This window comes from Delphinus delphis, chromosome 2, assembly GCF_949987515.2.
Source record: "Delphinus delphis chromosome 2, mDelDel1.2, whole genome shotgun sequence".
Lineage (NCBI taxonomy): Eukaryota > Metazoa > Chordata > Mammalia > Artiodactyla > Delphinidae > Delphinus > Delphinus delphis.
The window spans coordinates 42,123,525-42,144,412 of record NC_082684.1 but is presented as its reverse complement, the minus strand read 5'-3'; the positions used below and the strand labels follow the sequence as shown (position 1 = coordinate 42,144,412).

At 36.6% G+C, this 20,888-nt stretch overlaps 2 protein-coding genes across 4 annotated transcripts in view; one reads left to right on the top strand and one right to left on the bottom strand.

Annotated features, from left to right (window-relative positions):
- The first annotated feature begins 38 nt into the window (after positions 1-38).
- On the top strand, positions 39-18,452 carry JKAMP (JNK1/MAPK8 associated membrane protein). Of its 3 annotated transcripts, none has more exons than XM_060004465.1 (7): positions 39-143; positions 2,120-2,211; positions 2,785-2,939; positions 8,481-8,687; positions 11,961-12,142; positions 15,638-15,714; positions 17,594-18,452. In XM_060004465.1, exons 1-7 carry the CDS (start codon positions 140-142, stop codon positions 17,810-17,812), a joined length of 936 nt encoding a protein of 311 aa, XP_059860448.1. In that variant the 5' UTR covers positions 39-139; the 3' UTR covers positions 17,813-18,452. The 3 variants fall into 3 exon arrangements, with proteins under 3 accessions (XP_059860448.1, XP_059860450.1, XP_059860449.1); XM_060004466.1 differs by having other exon boundaries at positions 126-143; positions 2,138-2,211; XM_060004467.1 differs by lacking the exon at positions 15,638-15,714 and having other exon boundaries at positions 17,594-17,731.
- Positions 18,453-19,014: 562 nt separating this feature from the next.
- Positions 19,015-20,888, bottom strand: part of CCDC175 (coiled-coil domain containing 175) — a 75,153-nt gene continuing 73,279 nt past the window's right edge. The window contains exon 20 of the mRNA XM_060004464.1: positions 19,015-19,124. Coding sequence (XP_059860447.1) covers positions 19,024-19,124 — 101 coding nt within the window. The 3' untranslated portion in view covers positions 19,015-19,023. The remainder of the gene's footprint in view (positions 19,125-20,888) is intronic.

Genomic DNA, 20,888 nt, shown 5'->3' with positions numbered 1-20,888 from the left:
GAGGCGGGGCGGGGCTTCGGAGCGGTCGCCCGGGTTACCAGGAGGCGGAGCCGTCGAGGCGGCTTTGGCCCGGATGTCCGGGCGCTGCGGCGGGGTCGGCTGATCCACGAAACTCTCCAAGGAAACCTACAAGCTGCCGATGGGTGAGTGATTGCCGAGGTCCCGGGAAGCATTTATCCTAGTCTCTGCTTCTTCCCTACGCTCCCAGCTCTGGGCTCGGCCACAGCGGATGGCCTCCGGATAGCGGCGAATCCTTGTCCCTTCCTCCCAGCAACTCTTGGCCGGGCCGAGGTGGGATAGGGGTAGTCTCTGCTCCAGGCAGGCTGCAGCGAGGAGACCGACTGCAGAGGGGACGCCGGCTGCGTACTGGGGGAAGAGGCCAGGCCTTTGTTGTTTGTTCAAAATGTCACCTCAGTCCCTTTGTTTCGGTCCCTTTGTTTAACATTCCTGAGAGTTGACTTGACAATTTAAAGCGCGGGCGTAAGTGCAGGAAAACAGGAAAGGAAGCAGAAGCTAATTGCTGCTTAACGGTTGAGTCCTGCTTCAGCATCAAACGTTAAGTTTGGGGGGCCTTTCACAAAGGGGCATGACGGTTGCAAAACAAAAAATCTAGACCTCCTTTACTAAAGGAAATCAAAGGGGAAAGTGAGCGTGCAGTGGGAGCTAGGGTTTTTTTGGTCGACGGTAAGCTGTTGCGTTCAGTTTATCATACCGGTTTTCAGGCCTTGGATTTTGAGAAATTTTAGAATATTTACACTCAAATGTATTTATTATGCATCTGCTAGATGCCAAACCGGTATAGAAGGTTTCCAGTTCTTTACCTTCTGCCTGCTCAAAAAATCTGAAACAACTCGTTTCCGTCTATTAGTTTAGAACATTGTGATTACAACTGGTTTAAAAATAAGTGTCAAGTAAGGTAAAGAAGGCCATGGGTTTTTTAAAAAGTCAGAAATTTGATAAAAGTGAAAACATTAAACTTGAGACATTTTAGTCAGCGCCATTTCTATTTTTCTCTTAAGCACAAGGAGAAAGAAAAAAGTCCACTTGAATTTGAAAGAAGAAAGAGTATGGTGGATCAGGCAGTCTCTAGATTGTGAATTCATGAAGAATTTGGGAAATGATTGTTCAAGAATAGCCATAGAATGCATAATTTCCCAAGTTAATTCACATTTGGCCAGTTGTTTTGGATTTATTCCACACGAGGCTGTAGGTTCTTTGCGGGTAGGGACTCTGTCATGTTCCTCCATGAATCTTTAGGGGCCCTTCACCAGTGGAATCAGACACTTAATGCATGTTTACTGAAGGAATGAGTCAATGATGGAAGGGAATCAGATGTCACTGATGAAACAAACTCGTTCGATAGTTTCTCCCTGTAGGTGAGGTCAAAGACAATCTGTAGGCCCTGAGTTTTTTGGTTAAAAAGAGCTGCTTTTTATGTTGTCCAAGCCTTGAGATCAGAGGGTTGATTCTAATGCAGTGGTTCCTAAGTATTGGTCAGAGGCCCAGTGACAGCCTTGATGAAATCTTCACTTGTCCTCTACAAAAATGACCAAAGTTAGGATAATTTACAAGCTTCTTGTAAGGTGAATGTATTTACTTTAAAGGCCTTCCCTTTATTCTGAACTTATGTCCTTTCTGCTTTTCTGGTATTAAAGGGTGTTTTGTCATGAAGGAAGGTGATAATAGATTTCGTGTGTATGCTTGCACTTAATGTCCTGACTGGGCAAAATAAAAAGTATCCATCCTCTCTTAGTCCTCTAGTTAAAAAAAAAAAAAAAAAAGGAAATTCAAAAGGCTAGGCCATCTAATCAAGGGGAATGGCTGGTTGGAGCCACTGGAGACGTACCAGGTTAGGCTTTGAGTTGTGGGCATGAAGTCCGCTCTGCTGGTTGAGGACCTTAATCTTAAGGAACAGTATTAGCAATAAGGTTCCATGTAACCTTCAATAGTGTCACAGTGTAAAAGGAAACCTTTAAATAAATGCATCAAGACTTTTGTCTAATACATATTTTTTAATTGAAAGTGTGTTGAGATATTTCTGCCAAACGTTTCAGCTCTTATTACCTTATTTTTTATAATCACAAAAGATGTTACTATACTGGCATTTGTTTTTAAAAAGCTGTCGATATTCAACCAGCATGCCTTGGACTGTATTGTGGGAAGACCCTGTTATTTAAAAATGGCTCGACTGAAATATATGGAGAATGTGGGGTAAGTCTTAACATTTGTATGTTATTTCATTTGTAAAATCTTTTTGCTTCTGAAATCTTGTCACATGTAGAATAACTTTTTTCTTCGATGTATTCAACTTGTAAAAGAATATGGAGGCATTAATAAAATCCTTATTTGTGTTGTCATATTGATTATATATCTATAATACATCTTGACGGTCACAGTTACTAAGTTTTCTAATTTGATAGTTTTATAATAATTTCTAATTACTTTTTATTAATATAGAAAAGTGATTTGGACAATAATTTAGCATTACAACTCCAGAGCATTTCTCTGCAGTTTTTATATGGTGTTAATAACTAGGTTTTTCATGTAATATTAGTCAACTATTTTAGTAACTTAATAAAGAGTCCTTTAATAACCTTATACAGGTATAGCAAATGCAATGTAGATTGCTTTTTATTTTACTTATGCTTTCTCTTTTATTTTTAAAAGATGCACATGTAAACAGATGTTTAAACTGAAATGTGATGTCTTAGTGAATGATTTTTTGGAGGTGTTAACGTTCTAGGATAATACCTCTACATAAAATACTGTTCTTATATATCATAGGTGTGTCCAAGAGGACAGAGAACAAATGCACAGAAGTATTGTCAGCCTTGCACAGAGTCTCCAGAACTTTATGATTGGCTCTATCTTGGATTTATGGCTATGCTTCCTCTGGTTTTACATTGGTTCTTCATTGAATGGTACTCAGGGAAAAAGAGGTTAGCACTTTCTATGAATGTAACTGGGTGGACTGATGTTGGAATAGCTATCATTTAGAAGACCTTATCAAGTAATTATACTTCTGTTTTTGTAAAAGTGGCAAACCTGTTTTTCCTTTATCTTCTGATTACTTTTGACTGTGGCAAGGAAACTTAATGCTAGGGCATGCCTCAGTAAATATTAAGGGAAATATCCTTTGTCTGTTTTACTCTGAGTGATGCTGAGGGAGTATTTTAGTTATATTTTTATTTCTTGATTTCATTGGTTTTCTACAAAGACTTGGCTATGATTACAAACTGTTTATTGTTCTAAAACAAATACTTTGCAACTTAATACTAGTAATCTAGTATAATGTAGTTAAAATGTTATAGCTGCAACCTAATTATGAAAACTCATACTAAAGCAAATCCAAAAAATTTACTGAGCATTGTGTTTTATGTTGAAAAGATCAGGGAAGGAGATACAAAAATAACTGATGTGGTTTATAGTCATACTCTTGTAGAGAAGACAAATGTATACATAACTAATTATAATACAAATCAGTCTTAAAAGTATATAACAAAAAGTATATAAAAGCTTTATAAACAAAATGCTCTGGAATCACTAAGAATGGAAGAGATAAATTGTGCCTGGTGGCACCCGAAACACTTCAAAAAAGGAACATTTTAGGCAGAAGCAACAGCGTGAACACTGGCAGGGAGGTATGAAACGTGATCTCTTGTGAGTGGGAATGGAAGTAGTTGGGTGTTCAAAGTGTGGATTGCATATGAGAGAAAGGTAATAAAAAGGAAGGTGGGAAAGGGGGTTGAGGCCAGAATGTGAAAGTTCTTGGTGATGTTGTGAACCTCATCCCCCTGGGAATGAGGAACATTGTTCAACATATTCTACAGTAGAATATGTTGAAACATTGTTCAACATATTCTACTGTAGTACATTTCAGCCATCCTGGCTGTTGGTTCCTCTGACATTTCAGCATCTTTCCTGCTTTAAGTCCTGTCCCTTTCCCCAAACTCCTCTCTACCTGAAATACTCTCTTCTCCCTGCAACTTTTTACCTACCTGCCTTTTCTTCCTTCAGATCTCAGGTTAAATTACACCTACTCGGAGAGGCCTCCCCTGACCCAATCTAATGTAGGCTTGTCCCCGTTATTTTTCTTTTTTAATAGCACTCTCATTTCTTTGTTGTTTTTGCTTTGTATTTAGCAGTCAACACAATTTGTAGTTATGTTTGTCTCCTCATTTAATGTTATTTCCCACCCCTGACCATAGGCTCCATGAGGGCAGTGGCCATCGCTGTTGTTGTCTATGAAATCTCCAGAGACCAGCACAGCCGCTGGCACACGGTAGATACTCACTTAGTATTTGCCAAGTGAATGATGTATTGGTGAAGGTTTTGGTTTAGAGAAACAGCATCTTGGATGTATGTTTTAGGAAGATAACTTCTGTGGAGGGCAGATTAGTGGTGAGACATATTAGAAAGCTGTTGTCCAAGAAATAGTGATGGCCAGTGGTAGGAACGGAAGTGAAGAGAAGGTCAGGTGGAAGTAGAATCAGTACTTTTCTGGATCTACCTAATAAGTCCACAGTGATTATTTACGTTGGAAGAGCATTCATTACTTTTTCAGAAGACTCTATTAAAAAATTTTTTTAAAGCAGCTTTCATCCTGCTTTTAATTTCTGTTAATAGAATGATGAGAGATGAGGGCTAGAAAAGAGATGTGATTAACAGAGCTAAAATAGAATAATTGCTCATTTGGAACTTCTCAGCCCAGAGTGGAGAAGAGGTGGGTTTAATGGATGTACCTCACCACATGCATTTGAACTAAAACATCAGATATGTTTTGAGAGAGAATTTTAGAGCAGAGGGTAGAGCCTTGGTTTGGGGGTAAAGCAGAGGTGTGATTAAGTGCTTAGGCAGGAAAGGAGGTAGGTTTAAAAAGGAGGTTGCATATCCATGCTTTGCCTAGGAAATTGGTAGCAAGGAAGACAAGGACTATCTCTTGCATTTTCCTGAGACATTGCACTTAAAATCAAGGAAGCAGTGGCCTAGCTGACTGAGGCTAGACTCATGTTTCTCGACATTTTTTTCATTCTTTCCTCCTTAAAGAAGCTTTTTAGATACCTTTCTTCCCTCAATTCCACCTACCCCATAAAATTTTAATATCGCAGATATATTGTTTATTGGTTTATATAGTGTATGTATACATGTGCTTTATATATAAAAAGTGTAATGTTATTTTATACCCAAGGATCCATTCTTGTCCCCTTGGGAGTGCTAGTGCCCATTGAGAATGCATGGGCTAGACACTAATCAAAACTTCCCTTTCTGGCCTGCTTGCTTTCCCCAAAGTTTAGTATTAAATTTGTTTTTCTTTTGAGGCCAGGGCAGAGATAGGCAGAAATTGCATGTTTTTTAATATAATGAAGCCAGAAGCTGTGCTTCTTCTGTAATTTGTTTTTATGTAATTTATAGCTTTCCAGATGTATTCATGCAACAGTCTTTAGGGATGTTTGCAATGTGCCAGGTGCTGTGCTAGGTTGTGGGATTCAGAGATGATGAAGATGTGGGTGCTCACAGTCCAGCGGATGAGGTAGACAGACCATCACAGTGTATGTGAGGGTCTATAGGAGAGGTGTGTACAGAGGTTTAAGGCTAGCTTAAAGAAGGAAGCAGTCAATTCTGTCCTCTCAAAATAGGGTGGTGTCACAGGAGAAGAAACTGACTTTAAGTTGAACTTTGAAAAATGAATAGTTTTTGAGAGAGGAATTGAAGAAAGAGTCAGACAGTAGGAAAAAGATGTGCAAAAGTCTAGAGCCAAGAAAGAGCACAGCATAACCAAGAAATGAGAGCTGAGGGTGCTATGAGAAATAGGGACTAAATGAGACCAAGATATAAAGAGGTTTGGGGCTGGGGGAGTCTTAGGAAATACTCCTAAGACCTGGGGACAACCCCAGAGCTGATCTTGAAGGATACACCATTTGCCAGATAGGTGACATGTTTTCAGGTGGAGCATGAAGCATGCTGGGATGAATGGAGCAGTGAGGAAACAAAGTAATTTCGTAAGGGCAGGAGGTGTGGGAGGTAAGGCTGGTAGGAAGTATTTTTCCTGAAAGGCAGATGGGATCCACTGAGGTAGTTTAATAAGGGGAGTTTTCAAAGCAGATTCCATTTTGTAAAGATTACGTAGTTGACTGCAGATGGATTGAAAGGGAGCATGATGAGAAGAGGAAGCCAGTAAGAAGGTTGCCAAAGTCATGGCAAGAAATAATGAGGTTGGGATTTGGCCTCTAAAAATATGAATTCTGTAGGGAAGCAAAAGATTGGATTATGTAATATGAAAGTGTACACGTTTACTTACATATTTTGTGTCTTCATCTGTGTAAAATGGCACAGGAGTTCTGCTTCCAACACCATGGGCTAATTAGGAGCTCCAGGTCACCCTCCTGCATGAAATAACTAAAGTCTGGAAGAGACATACTGTTTAAGACATTGCTGGTCTCACAGGAATAAGGGGGGATCTCCGAGAACTCTTCTTTTTCAGAAAACAAGCAAACCCACCCTGACCTGGGGCCAGAGTGACAAACCAGGCAGTAGCATTGGGAGGGTGGCCAGAGGTTAACTGCCGATAGCAACTGGGTAGTCCTTTCTGTTCCACGTGATGTTGAGTTGGGATGCACCCATCTAGAGGCTGGACTGGGCTGTGGTGTTCAAAATGAGTAACTCATATGCTGGAGTAGGTGCTGGCTGTCAGCTGTGAGCACATGGGGGCTGCTGACCAGCTGCTCTTTTATCTTTGGTATTCTGCAGCTTAATTATAATGTGAATTTCTTTTTATTTATTCTGCTTGGGATGTGTTTTGCTTCCTAGGAAGCAATTCTGTGAATTTGTTTTTCATTCTTTCAGATGAGCCCAGTCAAACTACAGAACAGTGAGAAATAATCACTGGTGATTGTTTCAAGCCACTGAGTTTTAGGGTAGTTTGCTGTGCAGTGATAGGTAACTGAAACATTGTGCAAATAGAAAACTCAAAAGCATCTATAGAGAAGCAATCATAAATAATGAGAGTTTAGTGAAGAGGCTGGCTGTAAGCTAAGTATATAAAATCAATTACCTCCCTATATTTCATTTACAGAATCACAGTACTGTGAGGTAGCCAAGACCAAGGTAGCTAAGCTACATTGGATTTATACTGTGGAACTTGACAAGCTAATTCTCTAATTTATATGGAAGTTCAAAGGCCCAAGAATGACCAAGACCACTGAAAAAGTAAAAGAATGTATGTAATATCAAGAATTATTGTCATATTCTGTTGTCTCAGGGATAGATAAATGGACCCCAGGAACAAAATAGAGAACCTAGAAACAGGCCAGTTATATAGGAGACTTGATATGGCAGAAGTGGCATGGCAGCTTAGTGGGAAGAACAGTAACTATTCAAGAAAGTGCTGCTGCTGGGACAATTGGATATCCAAATGGGAAAAGCTAAAGTTATATACTAACTTAGACACAGAAATCTCTTCTGAGTTAAAGATTGAAACATGAAAAGCAAAACCTTAAAACTTTTAGAAGAAAATGTAGGATAATATTTTTCTTAGAGTGAGAATCTGCTAACCAGAAATTTAAAAATTGATAAAGGCAACTATATTAAAATTTAGAACATCTATTCATAAAAAGACATCACAAAGAAAATGAAAATTCAACCCGCAAACTGAGAGGAAGACATTTGCAACACGTTTTACTAACAAAGCAGAATGGATAAATAATGGAAAGATCACACAATGGATTATTATACAGCAATGAAAACGACTGAACTTCAGATATAAGCAAAACCATGAATGAATCTTGGAAATGTAATTTTGAGTGGAAAGAAAAATCTCCGAAAGCTTACCTCACTTTATCATGTTGAAAAATAAGCAAAACTAAATAGTGGTTTTGAAGTATAAATACAGTTGGAATAAAACCTGTTTAGAAAAACTGATAAAGAACATTTAGTATAATGGTTATTTCTAGGGGAGAGACATGAATATGGAATGGGGGGGAACAGGTAGATATAAATTGTTAATGTTTTAGTTGTTGGGTTAGGTGGTGAGCTTACGATGTTTATTATATTTTATAACTAATATGTATTACATATAATCTTTTATGTACTTTTAATGTTTAAGATAATTTAAAATGATGCATAGATAACTTTAAGACATTTTTAATAATTTGGCGAGTTACTGAAGATAAAGGTAGATCTAATTTCTGCTCTTCTACACATTTAGACAATATTGGCACAGTGTTACCTGGGATGAGTATTTATCCCTTTTTAGTAAACCTTTCGTAAACCTTTTGTAAACCTTTAGTAAAGGTTAAATCCTTCTCAAGTAGTTTTCATATGTGCTTGGCTTTACTTACCTATTTAGAAGATTTTTTTGTTTCAGGATTTATCAGTTAAAACTTCTTTTTAGAATACATATTTTGAAGCATACACAGGTTTTATTAAAAGCCACGTAACATGCTGAGAATTTTCTGGTGATTGTGCTTCCTTTGTTTTACTAGTTCCAGTGCCCTTTTCCAACACATCACTGCATTATTTGAATGCACTGTGGCAGCTATCATCACCTTACTTGTGAGCGATCCAGTCGGTGTGCTTTATATCCATTCATGTCGAGTATTGATGCTTTCTGATTGGTACACCATGCTTTACAATCCAAGTCCAGATTATGTTACCACAGTGCACTGTACTCATGAAGCTGTCTACCCACTGTAAGTATTTATTTAGATGTAAGATCATTTTTTTTTTAAATGATGATTATAGATTTCATTCATTTAAGCAGATTGAGCCTTGCGAAATGGCTCCTAGGCACTGGGGGAGATATACAGAAATGATTTTCTTCTTTTACGTGATACATAGTCTGAGAAGAGGAAATAGAAATACATCTTAGTATAATAGAAGTGAAAGTATTTTTGTGTTGATGTTGAAGTATGAGCACTTCTAAAATAAGCTATATCTGTTTCTTAAAAAGGGAATTATAAGGAAAACCTTTTTCTTATACAACAGAGAAGCAATATCTGACATACAGGAAGTAGTATAGGCTTTGGAGCTAAAAACAGGCTTGAGTTTGAATCCCAGGCCTGTCAGCTGTTAACTTGAACATGTTAAGAGCCTCTTAACCTCGGCTTTCCTGTTGGTAAAAATGGGAATAATGATACCTTATAAGGTGACTTAAATAAATGCCTTACATACAGGAAGCACTTATAAGTAGCTGGCATTATTATTAGAGTGCTTGGCTTCATGTTCTTTCTTCTTTTTTTTTTTTTTTAAATATCAAATTCATAACATTCTGTATAATATTACCCTGGCCTACATTTTTAGAATTTCTGTGAATTAGTGTTCATTCTGATGTGTTTTTCTCAGTAAATGTATAATAGAAGAGTCTGGTATTTGTATTCTCATAGTTGTAGCAAGTTACCATTATGTAATATGCTCAAAAAAATAGTACTTTTTGTGCAATTCTTAATAGTACTAAGTGTCAAAAACAAACATGCACGTATGTAAAAAGATACTTTGCAAAAAACGAGATCCAAAAAAAAAGTAGAAAAAAACAACAACAAAACAAAAAATGAGATCCAGATATAGAGCTATAAAAATCTTTTCCACCTGCCTACCTTTTAAGTCCTGCAAATTATTTATATATATACAGAGACAACCAGACATATTTATATATATAAATTGTATCTAAAAGACTGATACTATCTTATTTGTTGATTTCATAGAGCTATAACCCTCGGCTCTGGGGAGTTGTCCTGGGGACTTGGAGAACTTAACCTGGTCCTATACAGAGAAGTTAATTACTTGCAGAACTTAACCTGGTCCTATACAGAGAAGTTAATTACTGAATCAGATATTATATTTAAATAAGATGTATTTAAAACATCTTATTTAAAACAAAACCAGACTGATTTGCTGCTATTCACATCTATAGTGTTTTTTATAATATCTGTAAATCCTGTAGGAGAGTCAAAAAATATGAGAACAGAGATGGCAAATAGGTACTCGCAGCCCTCATTCTGCAGTCATAACAGCCACTTCTAATTTATTACAGCACTTGTCCTGCTGAGTTGGGTGTAGCCTCAGAGCCTTGTCACAGCACTCAGTCAGACTCATCACACAACTTCATTGATTAGGACATTTTCCATCTGTTCACCATCTTTGAATTAAGTAGGTATTTTTTTTTTCTTAGCAGCTTTACCAATAGTCACTGTGGAATGGACTGTCTGCCTTGTTTTACTAATTATACAAAACAATGTTTTATTAAAAGTATGAGAAGATTTTATAATACTAGCATTTGAATTCATACATGTTACTTTACATAACCATTTAAACTTACATATATGGCTAGACTGGGGCTAAACATTTCTGAAAGCTGTAGGACTACCAAAGTCATAATGAATTTTTTTTTTTATAAGTCAACAAAAAGTAGTGGCGCAATATTAACAGAAACCTTTGGAACACTATTACATTGACTAGTGGAGGATATCTTCTCCATTGGTATATATAAATTCCTTACAAATTGAAAAATATCAGAATGGTTTTACTGATAATTATAGTTTTGAGGCGAAATTAATTAGATAAGATATGGAAAAATATGCAAGCTTCTATCATTAGAAACTTACTGCAAAAGGTAATGTTTACTAAAACTTTGAGTTATTGACAATGAGCAGTAATTACTGTTGTAACAAAACTTAGCTTTAGCTTGTCGGATTTATCCTATGTGCATATGAGGGGCATGGATGTGGGGGGGAGGTAGAGGATGAGGTCTTCTGGTGGAGAGCAGGGGCAGGAAACAGGTAATCTGCTTCCAAAAGCTAGTTTCCTAGTTCTTTAGGACAGGTAGCACATGATGGTTTCCTTCTGATTAAAATAATAGTCTTTTTGGAGCTCTTAAGGAACTACAAGCTGAAGGAATAGACAGATTTTATTTTGTTTTGATATTGGTAAGAGGTAGCCTAAGAAGACAAAACTCATCATCCAAGAAGTGAGGCTTGAAATAATGCAGTATGGTACAGGGCTGGACCTAAAAGCATCATGAGAGCACAGCGACCCGGTATCATTAAGCTGTGTGGAGAAGAGGCATGTGGTCAGTTATTTGAAACAACTCCCGTGCTTCCCTTGACTCCCCCCTGCAAGGGAGAGGGTTTGCGTATAAGATAGTAAAAAAAATAATTTGAAAATCCTCATGGAAAGGAAGTTAAAACTATGTGCATAGAAATATAAATATTCAAAATAAGGAGCTAGAAACTATAGTCTGCTGATACAGAGATCTTTTTGCAACTTTTTTTCTGGTTGTAAAAATTACATTATAGGATATTTGGAAAACAGAAAAGGCATACCCCAAATAAAATAATCCATAATTCCATTTCTTAAGATGATCACTGCTAAAATGTCTTTCCAGCTGCACTTTTTATTTTTATTTTATTTTTATTTTTTAATTTTTTTAAAGAACATTAAGGTTATTCTATGCACATGCCGTTTTGTAGCCTGTTCTTGTCACTTAATGTATGAGGCACAGTTGCTTTTGTTGTTAACATTTCTTTCATAACTGGATTTTTAATGTCTGCATAGTATTCCAGCATAAATGTACTCTAAAATTTAACCAACTTCCTATTGTTGAATATTTATTTTCTTCCTGAGTTTTCTTTATTGTGTGATTCAATAAAAATGCTTGTTCATCAGGTTTTTGTGTATACCTGATTGTTTCCCTTTGATAAATTTCTACAAGTAAAATTTTTGAATTAAAGGACATAAACATTTTAGGATTTTTGATACACATTTCCAAACTGTCTACCGGAAATGACTCAGCATACACTTTGAAGTGGTATTATGAGAGTCTTTTTGGTGAACCCTCCACCAGTCTGAATATTCGATGGATAGACTTTTTAAACCTTTTTCAGGATCTTTGATTTTAAAATGATCAATGATAAAAATACATTTTAAAACATATTTTTGATGTTATAATTTTTTATTTTATTTTCCAGATACACCATTGTATTTATCTATTATGCATTCTGCTTGGTATTAATGATGCTGCTCCGACCTCTTCTGGTAAAGAAGATTGCCTGTGGGTTAGGGAAATCTGATCGATTTAAAAGTATTTATGCTGCACTTTACTTCTTCCCAATTTTAACTGTGCTTCAGGCAGTTGGTGGAGGCCTTTTATGTAAGTTTGTTGGGTAAAGTCAATGAAATATATTTACTATATGTGATAAACAATATTTTCTCTGAGTATAATTTTGGACCTTTTTCTGTAGTTTGGTTTCTGTTTTTTATTCTTGAAAATAAACCATAGTATATATTTTTGCTAAAACATATCATCATTCTTTATCAAAACTGATTTCTGTTTAGAGAATACTTTGTATTTGAAGCTCACGTCAATAGGAAGATTTTTAAAACCTGAGTATAAATTAAAAAACATATAATAGATGGAAATTATTCTTGATATAATAGATGGTTTTTACATATAATAGATGGAAATGACTCGTGATAATATATACTGTTTACCATTAAGTCTTAGTTTTCTAAATTCCTTTATGAAAGACTTAGATATAGTAAAAAATCCTCAATATATTTTTTTAATATATCCATTCATTCATTCAGCAACCATTTAGACTGATCTGTGACTCGAAAGAAGAATGAGAGAAAGTTGGTGTTAAAGAGCTCATATATTACTAGGAAAGCTATAAGTAGCTGAGAGAACATAGTGAGGGACTTTTTGAACGTGTGACATTGAACATTGCAAGGATGTTGGATACCATCTTTATATGGAACCTGCATGGGTGCAGAGGGCAAGCTTCTGGCCTGAAGGAACTGGGCAAGATGGCATCACTGTGCAAGTAATGTAGCTTAGTAATGAATTTGATTCAAAGTTAGGAGGGTGGAGCTGAGGATAAGGCCACGGGAAGAAGAAATTGGAGACTAGTCAGGGGTCTGTTATCCCTCATATTCTGGTTTTACAGATGTATTGTTTCTTTTGGCCTGCATAGTATTTGAAAATCTATAGTTTTTCCTAGCTCCTACCATTTCCTATTTTCTTAGATTTGGCCCACTTCAGTCATTCTCCTGGATGACCTCTGTAGGCATTTGAGGTTGCTATTCTTGCTCTAGGGACTAGAGACCTGCTCTTAAAAGGATTTCAGGAGGAAGAGTGACATGACTAGATTTGCATTTTAGAAAGATAACTTGGTAGCAGTGTGGAAGATGGATTGGCAGGGAAGAGAACCTGGGGGATCAGTTAAGAGATGACAGCCATAGGCCAGGCCTGACTGTCTGACCTAAAGCAGAGAAACACTGGGAAAGAAGAACTATTTCAAAGACAGAATTAACTAAGCTAGGTAACTAATTAAATATAGGGGTTGAGGAAATGGGAGGAGAATACGATAAAGGAGCTTTCTGACTTAGTAACTAGTGAATGTATGAATAATGAATGTTAGAATAAGCAAATAGGGTGGTGAGAAGTGAATTCAGTTTTAGGTATTCATGGAATATTCAAAAGAGCACAGGTAGTCATTTATCCTAGACAAGCTTGGGAGAGCTGACTAGGCTTAAAGATTTAAGAATTGCCAGCCCTCAAATCCCTGTGTCCTAGACTGCCACTGGTGCTATTGTATAGAACCTCTTGGTTATGAAATGGGGAAAATGGAAAAGCTGTGGAAAGCAGGGAAAGGTTTGGAAAGTTAACCTAAGGAGACTGTCAGACAGTGTTACTTCCTATGTTGTAGCTGCCTATATGGAAAATGCCTTTTCCCACACTGAAAGTCTTTGGATCATTTTGTTAACAAGCCTCCACTCAAAACACATTCATAGGCGGATCAAGGAGTTATTGTTTATTTGCACTAAGTATAAACTTGTGCAATCTGCTGAGATTAGTCACAGAGGGTATCATACCAACTCATAATTTTATGGTGTTGAGAAAAGGCACCAGCAGATTTGGAGTCTGGTGAGGACTCATTTCTTGGTTCATTGATGGCTGTCTTCTTTCAGTGTCCTCACATAGCAGAAGAGGGAAGAGGTCTTTGAGGTCTCTTTTATAAGGGCACAAATCCCATTCATGAGGGCTCCACCCTCATGACCTAATCCACCCCAAAGGCCCCTACACCTACTAACAGCATCACATTGAGGGTTAGGATTTCAACATAAGAATTTGGGGAGTGGGGTCACAAACATTTAGTCCATGACAAGGGAATATAGCAAGTCTGAGCAAAGTAGAGCACCAAGAGGCTTCTGGTAGCTCAAGATACCAGGGTCTAGGGAGAGAGACACTGGGGTAATTAGGAAGATGTCAGTGACAAACTTTTACCTGTTTGGAAGTATTATTGAAGCCAGTTAAGTGTGATCTTCCTCTGAACCACCAGCAGAACTAAAATGAAGATTTCCAGGCACTACCCCCAGCCAGACCTAGTTGCTCAAAATATTACATCGTTTTAGACCCTAGAGTAAGAACCACTCTAAATCCTGCTTTGAGCCCAGAACCTCCCTCTACTCCCCATAAGTTTGGGGCTAGTTGGAAATTTCCTCTTTCTCCTTTTTACTACCATTTCTTTCTCTACCAGTTCTTACTATCATTAGCAACATTGTTTAGCTATTTATAAGTTAATTGGGATTCTTTTGAATGGCTGGTTAGGACCTAATCATTGTCAATTATTTAGTAATTGGAATCAGACCTGCATAGATAATTCAGAGATTCGGGCTGCCATATCCTTAATTAACATTTGAAAATGTTCCAGATGGGTTCCACTGCATTGTATTGTAGAATGATTAATAGTTTTAGTAACTGAAGTTAATCGTTTTAAAATAATTGTATAAAAATAATTCAAGGTATCTTTCTCAATTTGTCCATTTGTTTTAGTGAGCTATAAATTTAGAACATTTTAAGAGGTGGTATTTTTAAGAAAAAATTTCACTTAAAGTATTATTTTACTGTACTGTATTTGAAGTAGAACTGTCTAGAAATTTGACATTAAGAGCACTGAATGATCCATTTTGCCTTTGAGGTTTATTGGTATATGACCTTTTAATTAAAGCTGAATTACTCTTATATATAGCCTTTCTCAACTGAAGTTCCCCATCTGGACCACAAAACACAGAAAATTGAGTAATTATTTTGCCAATTCTCCCAAGTTTGATACATAACTAGTATCATGCGAGATGCATAGGAGAGAAGTTAATTCTTTACAGCAGTGGAAGCCTTCAGGCAGGGGTCTTCAAAGCTGGGCCAATGATAGTTTTACATTTTTTAACTGTTGGGAAAAAAAATCAAAAGAAGAGTAGTATTTCTTGACATGTGACAGTTATATGAAATTTGAATTTTATTGTCTGAATAACTTATAAATAAGTTATAACTTACAAACTTATAAAGTAAGTTTTACTGGAACACAGACACATCCATTTTCTGTATGATCTGGCTGCTTTCCCACTACAACTGCGGACTTAGGTGACTGAGACATAAACTGCGTGGCCCACGAAGCCAAAAGTACTCACTGTCTGGTCCTTTACAGAAAAAGTTTGCTGACCCCTGCCTTAGAGCATTAGGGCTTCACTCTCTCCCAAGACTGGTTGAGAAGGTTTTTGTCTGTGGAAAGAATTATACTGTTTGAATTTTTTGATGGTTTATTCAGAAAATTTAATTTTCAGCATAATACCAATGTTTGTCTTTCAGACTATGCCTTCCCATACATTATATTAGTATTATCTTTGGTTACTCTGGCTGTGTACATGTCGGCTTCCGAAATAGAGGTAGGACATCTTTTTTCCTTTGTTAAAGACTTTTTTTTTAATAGATTTGATAACTGAATAGGAGAATAGTGCATATGATATGATATGTTACAACTGATTGTTTTAGTAATCCTTGGCTAAACGATGCCACTCAGTGGCTTTTGGCTCATTAGTTCATGAAAAGTTGTATACTAGACAATATTTGCTTGGGAAATTAGTGAAGTAGTCAGGCTTAACTCCAGCATGTTAGAGAAAAAACTCATTTCACATCATTTATCCACATAGAAAATGTATAATTATTGAAATGTTGAACCCTATTAACACTATTTTGAAGGAAACATAAAAATGCTTTATTTTATATAGAACTGATTCTAGGCTTTTTTTTTGCAGTGAACACTAACAGTCATCAATAATTACAGTGTACATTCCATATCCTTCTATGTTTTGTCCCTAATTTTATTTTCTTGATTACGGATGTGTACTTTTGCCCTCTAATATCTGTAATACTTTGGTGATTTGGAAATATTATTAACACTCACATTAGTTCCGATGCTGTTCCTATCTTGAGATATCCTTTTTGTGCCTCTAACTTTTTAATATTTCAGTGGAAGGCCACTGTTAGAACTCTTAGAGAGTAAACTCTAAAGGAATAAAAGTGTAACATGTCTTAGTACTCTTCCATTCTATGCTTGCTAATCTAGTGCCTATGCACTGTTTTCAGCCGCCCACTACAGTTGATATGTGCTCTCTTATAATTCTTAACATAAAAAAGTTCACCCCAGAGAAAGTTGTTAACTATTTTGGAGTGGTTGCTCTTGAAACTCCTGTTTCTATTACATTAGTGAAAGAATGAGAGGGGGGAACAAACCACCTAGAAATCATAGTGACTTTTAGGTAGACTAGCAGTAGAGGAACTAGACAGTATTTTTATGGTGATTTTTCAGATGCTTCCGTTTGTATTCTACTCCCATTTCTCCTTGGTAATCTTTAATCAACTTTGCAGTATAATTAAAGATAAGCAAATTAGTTTTGGCACTTTTATCAACTCTAGGGAAATGGGGGGGAAAATGATTGGATATTTGAATAAAATGAAGTTTTTGAATTTTTGTTTATTATCCATAGTTACTATGGAAAGTTCGATTAGCTTGAATCATATTTGTTTCTCTGCTGCTGGGAATCCCCCATATATAAAACATTCATGTGCTTCAATTAGCACTCTATACATGAATCAGAAATAGGGATTCAAGTCAGGAAAAGACAGTCAAGCTCTAGGTGAGCTGATGAGCCATTTAATGAGGGATAGTTGCTAAGTAACCAGTTGCAAATTACATTTTAGTGTGTTCATTAGCACATTTAGATATTACTTTTATAATAATTTGTTCCTTCCAATTTCTGTATATTGTAGAGCAGTATTAAAGATACAAGGGAAATCAGAGTAGTCATATGTCATTTCTGCTCCCTTCTAAGTATCCAGGCAGCAGACTCTAGGAATGCTGGAGTTAAGGAAGTTGGGTGTATGTACCTCCTCCTTCGCACTGGTAGACTCAGCTGCTGTGGATCAGGGCAGGAAGAAGGCACATAATGTGGCGTTCCCCTTCCAGTTCAGCTCTTTCAGAAGAAGCGGTAGTGTTTCAGGGTCGAATGGTGGTGCAGACCAGAACTTAGAGACGTGGGCTCCCATCTTGGTGCTGCCGCTGAGTGCTGAATGTAGGAAGCCTCAGTTTCCTCATCTGTGAAGTGTAGTAGCAAGACTGGGTGATTTCTTAGGTCCCTGTGATTCTGAGGTTATGATTTTGTGTGACGATAATATGTTTTAAAGTAAAATGTAATAAATTATCTAGCCAATTCAGCCCAATAATCTGTATTTCTCTTCTTTTCTTTCTTTTATAAAATTATGTAGAACTGCTATGATCTTCTGGTCAGAAAGAAAAGACTCATTGTTCTCTTCAGCCACTGGTTACTTCATGCCTATGGAATAATCTCCATTTCCAGAGTGGATAAACTCGAGCAAGATTTACCCCTTTTGGCACTGGTACCCACACCAGCCCTTTTTTACTTGTTCACCGCAAAATTTACCGAACCTTCACGGATACTCTCAGAAGGAGCCAATGGACACTGAATGTAAAATGCCAAAAAACCCTAAGAAGTGTTCTTAATAAAAGGAAGTAAAGAAAAAAATGTATTAGTACTCTTCTGTCATACATGGGAATATGATTGTCAGTACACCTAATGTTATGGGGGGGGTTGTTGTTTGTTTTCTTTTTTTGACTTAACAGATTTTGTGGTTTGATGGAAAATACAAAATCCCATCATTCTCCATTATGTAGTATAACACACCATACACTTAGAGCACACGGTTATATTACCCTAGAAACCTATTAGGAAGCACTTGCCTCTCGCAATAATTTAGCTATTCTTTTGTGCAAAATCATGTTTCTGTGTACCTAGCAATGTGTTGTTCCCGCTTTTATTAAGAAAAACTGTAACAAGTATAATCTGGAATCCTTAGCATTGGCATAATTGTGCATGCCTGTTGTGTTTCAATGTTTCAAGTATACTGAATTATAAAGTCAGACGTACTTGTGGGGTCTGATAGCAAACATGGAAATCAAGTATGTTGTTTTTTGTTACCTATTTATTTTCACCAATACAGTATTTTGATCTATTACAAAAATAGAGCATAATTTATATAACAGGTCTTTTGTTTTAGATAGTTTGGTTGAAGACATCTTCAGGTTATTCCTGTTCCTGTAAAGAAAAATGATAATAAAACGCTTAACTACAAAAAAATCTCAAATATCTGGCATTTAATTGTATTTGCCACACTAATTGTGGAAATAATTCAAAATGTTAAGTAGTAAGATTAGTGTCTCTTTCCCAAATGAATAAATATACTTCCTTCCCCCATATCTCATTTTTGAAGGATATATGCACGTGCCATATTTTATGAATCCTGAGACACAATTTTTGTCACATTGTGATATCTCAGTTGGTGGCTTCCTAGATTTGACAAAATACAGAATATCTACAGTACATAAAGTTTTCCTGTGGTTGGTTGGTAATACGTGTGCTGTGATTTTTATGCTCTGAAGTCTTCAGGAGACTCATTATTGGGAGCAAAATAAGATTTTTGCACTTAATAATCTGACCATGTTTATCCATTTGTATTTTTAGAAGGTTATTTCCTTTTTCTGCTCCTTGGCGAGGGTTGCGTGAGTTTGTTAAATCTCAAACTTTTAAGACTTCCGTTGACAGTTGCAAAATATAAAAGAAAATGCACTCACTTTTTCTGTAGTTTTGTACCTTTTAAATTCACAACAGGTGTATCCTTTAAGTTATTTTGTTAGTTTTTCTTTGTTGATTTTTTTTCATAGTACATTCAACCGCTGGGAGACGGATTCTTTTGATAGGACTCTGTTTCTTCTTATTTTCTGTAGGAATAAATAAAATGTAAAAAGTCTATATGTATCTTATATAGGTTTATGTAGTTACAATTTTAAATTGCCCCAAGAATCCTCAACTGGACGATTGTATAATGGGCGGGGGTGGGGTGGGGGATGGTGCTGAGGGATCATGCATCTGATTACCAGGACTATCTTTTTGTCGCAGTACATTTGGAGTCATTTTAATAATTATTTTCCCCTCCAATGTCCTCTTCTAGCAGAAAAGTGCGTATGCAAAAGGAGAAATTGTGCAAGTAATATGATTACAAGTCCTCAAATGCAAAGAATTTCGGAAATAATACATATTTGCATTTTTAATTTGCTTCCTTAAGAACAAGACTAGAACAATTCATAGCAACTGTGGTTGCTAATGTTACTAAATAATTTGTTAAAATGGTCATTAAAAATACACAAAAAACAACCCTTTTTCTAGCTCGGCTTTGTTTTGTCTTAGATCCTTGTACTGTATTACTACTCTGGCTGCTACAGTGTATAGTAATTACTTTGCTAACTAGTACTGGATAGGTAATATAAAAGTTAAAATATTTTCTTAATTTGGGTCAACTGATAAAAATAACAATTACATTGTTATATATTTGTCTCAAACCGATAGTTTTCAAGACTTGGCTGCCCAATGGAGCCAGCTGGAGAGAGTTCTAAAAACACGCCGGGGTCTCACCCCCGGAGATTCAGGGTGAATTGGTCTGGCTGAGCAGAGGGATTTTTAAAACTTCCTCCAGGTGACTCTAATGTTTGAAAACCATGGTCTAAACTCTCTTCCTAGTTCAGATCTTAATTTTTCGAAGAGATCTTTTGAAAATTTCTGAGCAAATGATTTTTTTAAGTATTTCTTACTGAAATTTTGATTCTGCTTCAATAATTAGGCTCTTTTCCAGAATTAAATGATCAAAATAAATTATATCAAGTCCTTTTCATCACAATAACAAAAAGATAACTTTAACAGAGAGTTACACGAATTTTTTGATCTTTCTCTAAAAATATCTCTTGGCCTAAAAAAGTCTTCTGTAGAGCACATATCAAGTTAAAATATTTGATTAGCACACAAAGTGTTTATCTGTAACCTAAGTTATAGTACATGGTATAATACTCAGGGATTTTTGGAATTTTTAAACAAAATTATTTTTAATACTTCTTTACAAATAATCTGTACACAGTTACTATTTGGTTTAGGTATACACCAAGAATTAACTTATTTACCTTTAATTTACAAGAAAGAACGTTAAAGCAAAAAGTAACGATTTTAGTTTTCAGGGTGAAGTCTGGCATTTCACATTCGGCCAAGCCTATCCCCCACTCTTGCCAACTGGTACCCCCAGCAGATCTCCACTCAGCCACGCTATTACTGTTCCTGGCCAGCTTACGTCAGCTGCTCCTTCAGGAAGACATCCCTGTATATTCCCAACGCCCCAAAAGATTGAGAGGTGCCTCTTTACCCTCCATAGCCACTCACTAGAAGGAATCCACCATATTCTAATCATCTCTTCACTTGTCTGCTTCTCACAGTGTATGACCAGTTTCAGGGACTGGTCTTGTTCGACTCAGTAACTGGGCATGTGCTCTAGTACAGGGCTCAAAGGTATTCAATATGCTAATACAGATAGTGCAGTGACCCTGAAGGAGAGCACCAGGACCGGCAGGGCCACAGTGACACATTGTGGCCAGAAGAGGGCAGGAGAGGGCTGTTAAGCTGGAAGAGATCAAGGGCTTCTCTAGAAGTCCATCAGTGACAGA

What these genes read in the sequence shown, in the direction of transcription:
- JKAMP (XM_060004465.1), top strand. An exon ending in AAATATATGGAGAATGTGGG is followed by an intron (nt 2,212 to 2,784) that starts GTAAGTCTTAAC and finishes TATATATCATAG; the next exon opens with GTGTGTCCAAGAGGACAGAG. An exon ending in AGTTGGTGGAGGCCTTTTAT is followed by an intron (nt 12,143 to 15,637) that starts GTAAGTTTGTTG and finishes TTTGTCTTTCAG; the next exon opens with ACTATGCCTTCCCATACATT.